We start from the raw sequence: 10,445 nt of genomic DNA, 5'->3' as shown, positions 1-10,445 counted from the left end.
TTGAAATTAATGGGACTTGCTCTCCTAAAACCACTATACTTTCAGGCCAAGATTCTGCCCACAGCTACATAGGCACAATTCCCACTTAAGCCAAAATATTAAATTCAGTTATAATTTAAGAAGTAATAAATTCTACTGAGGGTAAAGCTCTCTTTGGTCCAACAGGTGTTGTAAGCATTTACCTTTAATGGATCACATAAATAGAAGTTTCTGATTGGCCTACAGTGCTATTATAACATTTCAATAATGTCCCCAAAATGCACAGTTCTGAGAGATTTCCTTGTTTTGATTTATAAAATTAATTTGTATAATACAAATATGAGACCCATTAATACATTTCTTATGAATTATTGCACTTTTCCACTCTTGCAGGCACTTGCTTTTCAACATTATTTACTAAAGTTAGTAATTAATTTCTCAAACACCAGAAATGCATTCCTTGTTGTTCCGAAGTGCCCAGTTTTATGAGAGAAAATCCATGCCAGTGAGTCTCATTATTGCTCGGAGGACCATTATTCAGATAACAATGTAAAATTGTGAGAAACCAGACAGGTCATAAATGTACCGTGCACTTTTAAAATTTTACTTCATGGATGACATGCCCTTTAATAAGCTAATTTCTGCCCTCAGTTACATCCATGGAGTTGCACAAGGAAGAATTTGGGTCAATGTCATACTGTAGGATATGCAGAATGCAGCAGGTGAATATTAGTAAAGTTAAAAATGCTTAATTCTGATCTCACTTGCATTGGTTTAAAAAGACTAAAACTCAGCTGACATCTTTGGAGATATTCCTGATTTACACCACCGTATGTGACATCAGCATCAGTCACACAGTCAAAGGAAAGAAAGCCATTGCAATTTTACATTGTCACAGGAGCAATGTGCCCCAATAAGCATCCCAGCGTTGCCTTAGCATTTGTGTAGAAACAGAAGACTGTTTTCCTGTGTTCTATTCCATTGACGTTATCTCTTACTAATAATAGTATTCAATCACTGTCCAAGCCAAAAATCCAATCAGTTGTCGGCTACCGCTGGGTCATGTCATTTGACTCCTGTCTCAAAGAACCTGCCATCATCCACTTCATCACCATACTGCATAAGAGGTGAGACCGTATCTAAATAAACACAGATGGAAAAAGGCAAATGACAGAGAAAAAAAGCAAATGCGATAGAAAAAAAATGGGGTAAATATTTCTTTTCTACAGGACCTGTCTATTTGACCAGCCTGATAAACTATAGAAATCGGAAAAACACTGGAGCCTTAAACCTAAAATAGCTTTATTTTATTGTACTTATATTTTTTTCTTTCCTGGGCCTCCCTCCCACATTTCTATTATTGTTATTTATTACTTATATTACAGTAATGCTCAGAGGCCCCAGATCAGAGATCAGAGCTGCACTGTGTCAGGCGCTGTACAAACACCCACTGGGATACAGTTCCTCCCCCAAAGAGCTAACAATCTAAGAAGACAAGATAGGAGGGGAAATAGAGAAATTAAGTGACTTTTACCAGTTCACCCCACAGGTCAGAAGCGGAGCAAGGACTAAAACCCAGAATTCCTGTATCCTACTCTAGGGCCCTACACACTGGACAATTACTTTCAGTATTACTTCAGTAGTTCATCTACCTTAAATTGCCAGCTGTTTCCCACAACGCTACCCATGGCTGCACTGCTCAACTGTGGCTGACCATCTTTATTATCTAAATCTGTATTGACATAAATAAAGAGTATTAACCTCCTCATTAGTTGATTTTTTTTAAAGTCAGAGTTTAGAAGCTGTCATGTTCTAGTGTGCAAGCTATACCAATGAGGAGTTTACATGGAGGTAGAAATGTATTAAAAATCAAAGGTCCCACCACTGCATATGAACTGATCCAAGAAGAGCAAAATAACAGTGAGACAAGTACTACAGTTCTTATCCAGGCACAACTCCCACTAGGCCAAAGCCTGGGAGGTGCTGCTGAACAAGAGTAACCTCAATGGAAATCAATTTGAGTTGCGGGTGCTCAATAACAACTCACAGGATTTGTTCTCTGACTTTAATGGGACTGAGAAAGAATTGCACAATCAGGCCCATTAGCAATTTATAAGGGGAAAAAAATGTGAGCCTAATGCTCAAGTTATGGGCCAAATGCTGGAAAGTCCTGAGACCTATCAGTCCCACCGAATCCAATGGGAGTTGTTGGCACTCTGTCCCTTTTAAGAGGCTCAGCAACTCCTAGAACTGCGCTGTATATTTCTGATCTTTTCTCCACTACCAATTGCCAATTTGATCCAGCAAGTGCGCCATATGTGGAACTCCCATTTGCTCTTCTGGGAATTCTGCACTGTGAACACTTGCAGGATCAGCTCCTATATTTTATATCAAAAGAATAAATTCAAATAAACATGTACAAACATTTCAATATTGTTGTGAGGTAGTTGAAGCCACTCAGTCCTATGCAATGTGAACTGGCAAGGTAATTAACCACAGAACACCAATGCCAATGTACTCTATTCATAGCGGTGCTCCTGAGCGCACTACGTAATTTTTCCCTGCAATAATGGGATAATGTGATGGCAGTTCCTCAAGCTGTTGAACAGTTGAGCTAAATACTAGCTTCTATTTTGAGTTAACAGTAAATTACCAATGAAAGCAATGTATCTCTAGCTGAATTATCAGATAATGATCCCTAATTTGCTAGACTTAGTCATTTATATAATATATGATATTATATGATATTACAACACCTCCACGTTGGCTCACATTCTCTACTGGGTCAAGAGCAACTTGGTACAGGAAAAAGTGGGGATCATCAGAAAAGTGGCTTTGAACTGCACTGGCCCAAGAGCTAGCCCCAGCATAGTTTAGAGCAGTTTAAGAGGATTATACTGATGTTCAAGAGACCATATGCCAACTGGAGACTGCTGGAGTGTGACACACCCCTTAAATAAGAGCTGCAGGTGAGCTGGTATAGGAGCCAGCAAGCCATTGCTACATCTCCTGGAGGCTTCCTTACACCAGGAGAACCAACAGCTGTGGAGATACTGGTGGCTTTCCACACCAATTGTGCTGCAGGAATGATGCAAAGGGAATGGAGCTGGGCCAAACAATCTCGTCCATTATATTTAAACAACTCTGTTTCACCATGAATACAAGCAGTCTGCTGATCTCAATAATTTAAAACTATTGGGATGTGGATCATACTCAAATAAAAATAGACCCCAAACAAACCAAATACTAACTGAGCTAAATATTATAATTAAACCTCTATACCATGCATTGTCATGGACTAAGCCATAAAGAGATGTCTGCTTATCTAAGAGCTTTCAGAAGATAGGATGCAGGAAAAACTGTTGTACATATGAAGTCTATCATACCTTTGCTAGACACCTGGAGTATCACTAGACACTTGGAGTGGGGTTTTCAAAAGCACTCAACACTGGCCTAACTTTGCTCCCATTGTAGATAATGAATGTTTTATCATTTACTTCAGTGGGGGCATAGTTAGTCCTATGTTAAGCACTTTTGAAAATCCCACCCTTTAAGGTCAGTGGGAGTTTTACTACTATGGACTAGCAGCCTAGCCCTTTTCTCCTTTCTCACATAGGATCTGCTCCAACTCCCACTGAAGTTGAGCCGCTATTCCCCGAGCTTACAAGCTGCATATGAAACATTCCATTATCAAATTGATGGAACTAAAGTGACAAAATACCTTGTCACTACAGGTAAAAATTAACAAAGGAATATAAATACATGCATCTGTGCAGGGAAGTTCCAATAGCACAGAGTACAAAAAAAAATACATACCATCCATTCACTACATTACCATCTTGCTACTAGATAACTTCATTCATCTTTCTGCTAAATAAGCAAGAAAAAGGTTACCATATATACAAACACACATTTCTATGGCAACAGATTAAGTTCTAGGCTATTCTTAGCTTCACAGCAAGCAGAAAATACTCTGTTTTAAACTACAGGACTAAACAAGAGATCTATGTCTTTTTTCCCTCTTTTTCCATCTGGTCCTGTTGAAATCTCTTTTATTTTGATGAATTGAAGAGTGATTCAACTGGAAGCAACATAAGTCACACACCACATATGACTTCTAGAGTTAAACAGCTCTTCTAAAAGTTAGGAAACAAGAGTCTATGCAATAATTATAAACTAATAACATTGTGGTACTATTTGTATTACGTATGTGTCTTATATAATAACTATCATCAAGGAAGTTATACTTTATAAAAATTAATAAAACATTTGATGCATTTTAATCATATATGTAAGCTATGTATATTCATTTAATATGCCTATGAATCAGTTATTTTATATTATTATTTCTGCACATTTATCCTTTTTTTTAAAAAAAGCACCTTGGGGGTCTTCATTATATATTGGTTAAGAGCCAGTTCATTAAAAAATTCTACAATTCTTAAATTGGCACCAATACATTAATCTCGGTTTGGGGTTAAATGCATTACACTTTAAAAATGTGAGGGCTTGAATGGTAATTGAAAGATTTCTTTGCCTTTTAGATTTTCTGAATGAATCCGAGTGAAGTTATTTGGAAGGTAACAAGATAGCACTGATTCCAGGACAACCCCACATGAGGCAGGAAGGCCCTGCTGGATCCTCTGTGAACTGAAGCTGATGGTGTTCTAGGGAGGGTTAATAACTCACATTTAAACACCTTTTAACCTTTTTTTAATAAAAGGGAGGAGTAAATCCGAATGACTGTAAGTGACTCTACCGCACCATTTTGTCTAACACGGAATGTTCTGGCAGAACAATCGCTATAGCAAAGGAGAAGTGATCAGAAATAGTGAAGGTCCCTGAAGTAATGGTTTGTATTAAGAAAAAAATATTTTATTACCAAAACTGTGTACAAACCAACTTCAATGAAACATCCAGACATTTTGTAGGAGGCTACTCATCTTTCCATAACCAGGATCCTGGGTCTAGAAGAACAGTCTACCAAGCTTTAGACGTGCTAGAATAGTGGTTAGGCTTCTACCACGTTGTAAAATGGGTATCAGGCTATCACCTGCACTGTGTATGGGTGTATACGTGTGTCTGTTTTCCCACCACATATCCCAGAGGTGGACAAACCATACCGAATCAGTATTTGAAGTTTAGCTAGTACCTTACAGTGTTTTACTCTTTAAAGGGATTCTCTGCCTGGAGAAAGCCAGAAGCAACCTGACTGATTTTTTCATATCTCCACTGGGACTCCAGCTTTGAGATGCAATTGGTTTGCCGCGGCTTTCTACCTTTACATATACCATCTAGTTAAAGGGCTCCGCCTGATATGAGGACGGACTCAAAGGAGATCGATTTGAAGTTGGACAGCATCACCTACGTGTAATTAGTTCAAATATTAATATTAAAAGGTGAAGCAACTGGGGCTGAGGATGGGAAATTCCCTTCGCTAATTAGTTTCCTCATTCCCGGCAGATATTCCAGCCAAACTGCCAGCAGCAGACATGACTGCCAGTCACGGGGGCTGCGTATGGGTTTGAAATGCTGACCAGTGAAATCTGACTTGGCTTAATGAAACCGATGTAAGCAGAGTAAATTAAATCTAATTTCCATTAACACTCCTAGTGTATCTGCAGTGTGTGCAGCAGCAGCAGCAGCAGCGAGAGATACTCGGTATTAATAAAGGTATTCACTGACGCAGTAAAAAACAAAAAAAGAAAAGAAGTGCTGCGTGATATTTTTACAGCGGGGATAGTGCGGTGATGGGGCAGAGAGAAAGCGAGGGCAAGCGAGGGGATACTCAGCATTGAACCAGACTAACACGGCTACCCCTCTGATACTCAGCATTGAAAGCAGAATATGCCCCCTAAACCAAATAACCCACTTGCAAAAACTGGTGCTGGAAAAATGGTAAGGACCCGGAGTTGAAAACATTTTCACTTTAATACTGAAAAAATATGCCATTATAAAATCCTCGAATAGAATTAGTAAGTTTCACTTGCTTACTCAGTTCTAATTTCCTCAATGTTATAGTAAGATTTACAACAGCACAGAATTGTCTACCATTAAACTTTGCAGCCTAAGCACTAGAGTGACATTAATTGGTCATGCTTAACTGCCTCGGATTTTTGTTTTGTTTTTGTTTGAATGTTTACACGGTTACCATAATAGAAATCAAGGGTACTAAATTTTACATTCAGATGGAAAGGCATTGTTGGATATGTATATTTAAAAATAAAAAGTGGCAACCGAACCCAAAAGAAAACTTCACCCAACAAAGTAAATACCCGCCCCCAACTCAGAAAATGAACCAATGAGAATATCCATGCAAATATGTCTTAAATAAAATCTTTACATTTGTTTGTTTCCACAGTAAAAGTACGATCTCTATCTACTGCCTATCGATCACACAAAATATGGCGAAATGGCACTTTTTTATTATTATACTGTATTTTGTATATAGAAAGTTTGATACGATGGGACTTATCAGGTAAGAGGGATGGTGGTGTGAACTAGACGCTGTTTCCAGTTGGGTGCTGGAGGAGCGTCCTTTGGGTGCGTTGTATCCATGCGAGCCATGCAGCACTTTTTTTGTTTGTTTGTTTTAATCAGTCGTTTATTTACATTACATTCATGCCTTCGTGCAACGTTTCACTCCTGCTTTGTTATCAAGGGGAGGAGGCCACCGACCAGGTCCCCCCCTCCCCCACCGCCGCCCATCCACACGGGGCTAATCCACAAAACAATGGTACCCCTGCAAGACTTTAGCCAAGTTGATCCTTGCTTTCCATTGCAAACTAAGGTAATACACAGTCAAATGCACGAAGCACTGCCTCAGTGTGGCTATACTTAAAGGGTGCGTTGAAAAAAACCGGCCTTCGCTGACTGAAATACACCACAGTTTTTGCTTTGTGTGTGTGTGTTATTTTCACAGAAGGTAGTTTGGGTTAAGAACCGTCCCTTGTCGTTATTTAGCAATGGCGTTAGCAGACGAGACAGCAATGCACAGATCAGGGATTCTTTAACCACTGGCTTGCTCGCTGCAAAATTGAATTGGCTTCCTACTTTTTTTTTCCCCTGTCCGACCCCAGCTCTTAGTCTGATAGAGAATGAGAGCCACAGTCATAAACTCTATGGGCTCCATCTGCATTGTAGGGTCCGTTGTGCCAGTAAGAAGAATCGCAGACTGTCTGTAAGGAATTGATTTCAGATGCAGATGAGTTGGCGTCTCTCCGCTTAGAGCGCTTTCTGTTCCTCAGGATGAACACTAGCATGCCAACTACTGTGAAGGCGGAGGTGACAAACACCAGCAGGAGTCCTGGGACCAGCACCGAAATGGAGACCCGGCTGGTCTCTAGGTAGGAGTTGGCGTGAGTCCCTGTCTCTGCCAACCCAGTGCTGTTTTTGTTATTGGAAGTGAACGTGGGCGAGATTTTGAGCTGCGGGCAAATCACGTCGTTGGAAAGGGACTCGAAATCCTCCTTAAAGAAATCCTCTGGGGATTCGCACCTCAGATCGCTCATGACCACCTTGGGGCGCAGCATCTCTGCCCACTGTTTGAAAGGCACAATCGGGCACGAACAGTCCCACGGGTTGCCATGCAGATCTATCTGGGTGATGGACGTGAGCTGGTCCAATACCCCCGCCACCGGGAGATACATGAAATAGTTATTGTGTATACTCAGCTTGGAAAGCGAGACCCCAGCGAACACATCCACGGGGAGGGACCTCAGCAGGTTGTTGTTGAGGATTAGGACTCGGAGCTTGGGCATTGCATTGAAGGTGCCGGGCTGAATCAACTGGATCTCATTAAACTCCACATTCAGATACTCTAGGTTTTGCAGCCCAGTGAATTTCTCGCGGGACAAAGTGTCCAAGTAGTTGCTATCCATGTAGAGCCACCTGAGCTCGAAGAGATTCTTGAAGGTGTTGTTCTCCACCGTAGCGATGTTGTTGTTCCCCAGATCCAATAGGTTAAGTTTCCGGTAATCCAGAAAGTGGGATTTCCTGATCGTATGTATTTTGTTGTCTCTCAGAAACAGCTCTTGCACATTGGACGGCTTCGGTTTCAAAGCTACCAAACTGCTCACATTTCTTTCGTTGCAATTAACCTTTAATCCCGAGCCAGGGATCTGATCGCAGCTACAGATCTCCGGACAGGGCATGCTAGTCGGTAGCTTGTTTTTCACGCTAATTGTGGAGCCCGCAGCAGTGGGTCGGGTCTTGATTTGCCAGTTGACTGGGATCTTTGTACCTCCGTTTGGAGCAGATCCGGGAGTGGCAGGATCTTCTTTGCCGTGTATTTTAAAGGGGGTTGGAATGGGACCAGGATCACAGGTTTCCTCTTCGGCAGGGGGAGCAGCTAGACTAGAATCCACTCTGTTTTTCCTGCACAGCTCTTGCTCTGTGGTCTCATTCAAATCTTTGCCCTGCAACCTAGTAGGAGCTTCACAAATGACTCTGCCGATCAAAGCATTTTTGGGTATATTTTCCAGCCACTCCTTCAGGGATAGCAGATCACAAGTGCAGTCCCAGGGGTTATCTTCCAGCAGAATTTCAGCAATGCCTGGGATCTGCTCCAGGACCTCCTCATAAGGCAAGGTTTTAAGTCGGTTTCCCCGGAGGTCGAGGTGGGTGATCGGCACATACTGAAACACGTTGGCAGGTAAGGTGCTGATGAGGTTGTCATTTAAAATCAGCACCTCCAGCTTGTTTAAATCCCTAAATGCTCCCGGGTCAATATCCCTTAATAAATTAAAATCTGCCTGGAGATATTCCAGATCGTCCAGCCCCAGGAATGTCTGCTTCCTGAACGATTTTATCTTATTGTTGTTTATATGCAAACGTTTTACCAGCTGCAGCCCTAGAAAAGCCCCAGGAACAATTTCATGCAAACCGTTGTTTTCCATGTGCAAACTGACTGCATTGTAAAAGTTAGCAAACTCATTAGGGAAAAGTCGAGTCAGGGAATTTCCATGCAGGAATAAATGGTAAAACTGGGAAGTTGGGGCGCTGAAATGTTGCAGGCTGGTAAACCCCTTTTTCTCACAGTCTACGTGCAAATCCCCTTCTATCTCGTTGCAGGAACAGATCTTCTCTTTGCAAACGTCCCCTGTAACGTTTCCAGCAGCAAAACAAAGAGACGTCTCCAGCAACAGAATCCAAAGCAGCATTTTTAAACTGAACAATTCATCCCCGATCTCATCACAAAGTAACAGCAACCATCATCCTCACACCGAAAACAATTCCAGTTCATTCAAGAGAGGAGATGTCCGAACCACCGCCAAAAGGGGGGGGAAGTGTGTGGGGGGGTAGGGAGGCAGGGGTGGCGGGCGATTTCTTTTCTCCTTTATCCCTTTCTCTTCCCCCCACATACACTGCAACAGCCCAGTCACCAGTCAATAATTATATCCACAAACTATCCAGGCACGTACTGCAAGGCACGCAAAAAAAAAAGTAGAAAAAATCCCCCTCCTCAGCCCCTCCTGAAACCTCCCGAAAAAGCTAAGTAGATCTCTGTTGGCCGGCTTCGCTAATTGGAACAGGAATAATGCTAGCAATTATAAGCAGCCACTGCATGTTAGAGAGAAGCAGGCAGGGAGAGCAGCGGTGGTAGAGAAGAGCTGCCTGTGTGCATGGCTTTGCTTCCGACTGACCTTGCTTTTCTGTTGCAAAGCCGGGCTCCTTGCTGCTGCTGCTGCTGCTGCCGCCGCTGCTCGGTGCCCAGGAGTCCCCTTCTGGGTGCTGTCCAGTCCCCCTTGGTGCTGAAATCACGCCCCAGCCTAAGAACCGGATGCCGAACCAATGGCGCTGCAAAAATTCTGCAATCGCTGCGTTTTCTGGCTGTCCATTTCTCCTCTTCTCCGATCTCTTCTTCTTTGCTCTCCTCTCTGTCAGTCTCTCTCTTTCTCTCTCTCTCTCTCTCTCTGTCCTCTCTCTTCCCTCGGTCTCTCTTCTTTCCTTTTTCTTCTTCTGTTTCTGATTTGCACACACACACACAGAGGGAGAGTTACTAAGAGGCGCTGCTCGTTCCAACCTGGTGCACTCTCAAAGATCTGACACCCTCTGCTGAGCTGCAGTGGCAAAATCCATCTGCTGAGGGAATGCTGGAGAGAAAAAAATCAATCCACGTACAGGGCAAGCGTTAAAAATGTTGGCATTAAAGCTGTCGATCTATTTAGACGCTTCCCCCTAAACTGATTATTTAATTTCTTTCTTTCTTCCTCCTGAGATGGAAAGTTTAACACTCCCCTTCTAGCCCTCCCCCCCATATACACACACACACAGACACACAGACAGACACACACACACACCTGTTTTAGCAACCGGGAAGAGCGCTTTCGTCCTATTTTGTGTCCCAATGGCTTGAATAAAATTAGTGTCAGGGTGTCAAGCGAATAGCAATCTGAGGTAATTACACTCCACGCCATTTTTAACGTTGATTTTAAACGCATCTCTTCCTCCCCTGCAGTCTACAG

The 10,445-nt window shown here is 42.3% G+C and overlaps 1 protein-coding gene across 1 annotated transcript; it reads right to left on the bottom strand.

The window, feature by feature from the left end:
- Positions 1 to 5,950: 5,950 nt before the first annotated feature.
- On the bottom strand, positions 5,951 to 10,188 carry SLITRK1 (SLIT and NTRK like family member 1). Its single transcript, XM_045013939.1, has one exon. The coding sequence runs from the start codon at positions 9,138 to 9,140 to the stop codon at positions 7,062 to 7,064; it is 2,079 nt and encodes a 692-aa protein (XP_044869874.1). The 5' UTR covers positions 9,141 to 10,188; the 3' UTR covers positions 5,951 to 7,061.
- Positions 10,189 to 10,445: the final 257 nt, after the last annotated feature.

The sequence above is a fragment of the Mauremys mutica genome, chromosome 1 (genome assembly GCF_020497125.1).
Source record: "Mauremys mutica isolate MM-2020 ecotype Southern chromosome 1, ASM2049712v1, whole genome shotgun sequence".
Classification (NCBI taxonomy): domain Eukaryota; kingdom Metazoa; phylum Chordata; order Testudines; family Geoemydidae; genus Mauremys; species Mauremys mutica.
The sequence above is the reverse complement of the archived record's forward strand: the minus strand, read 5'-3'. Positions and strand labels throughout refer to the sequence as shown.

Bases quoted from the DNA above. Each gene is read 5' to 3' on its own strand.
- SLITRK1 (XM_045013939.1), bottom strand. From the start codon at position 9,140: ATGCTGCTTTGGATTCTGTTGCTGGAGACGTCTCTTTGTTTTGCTGCT.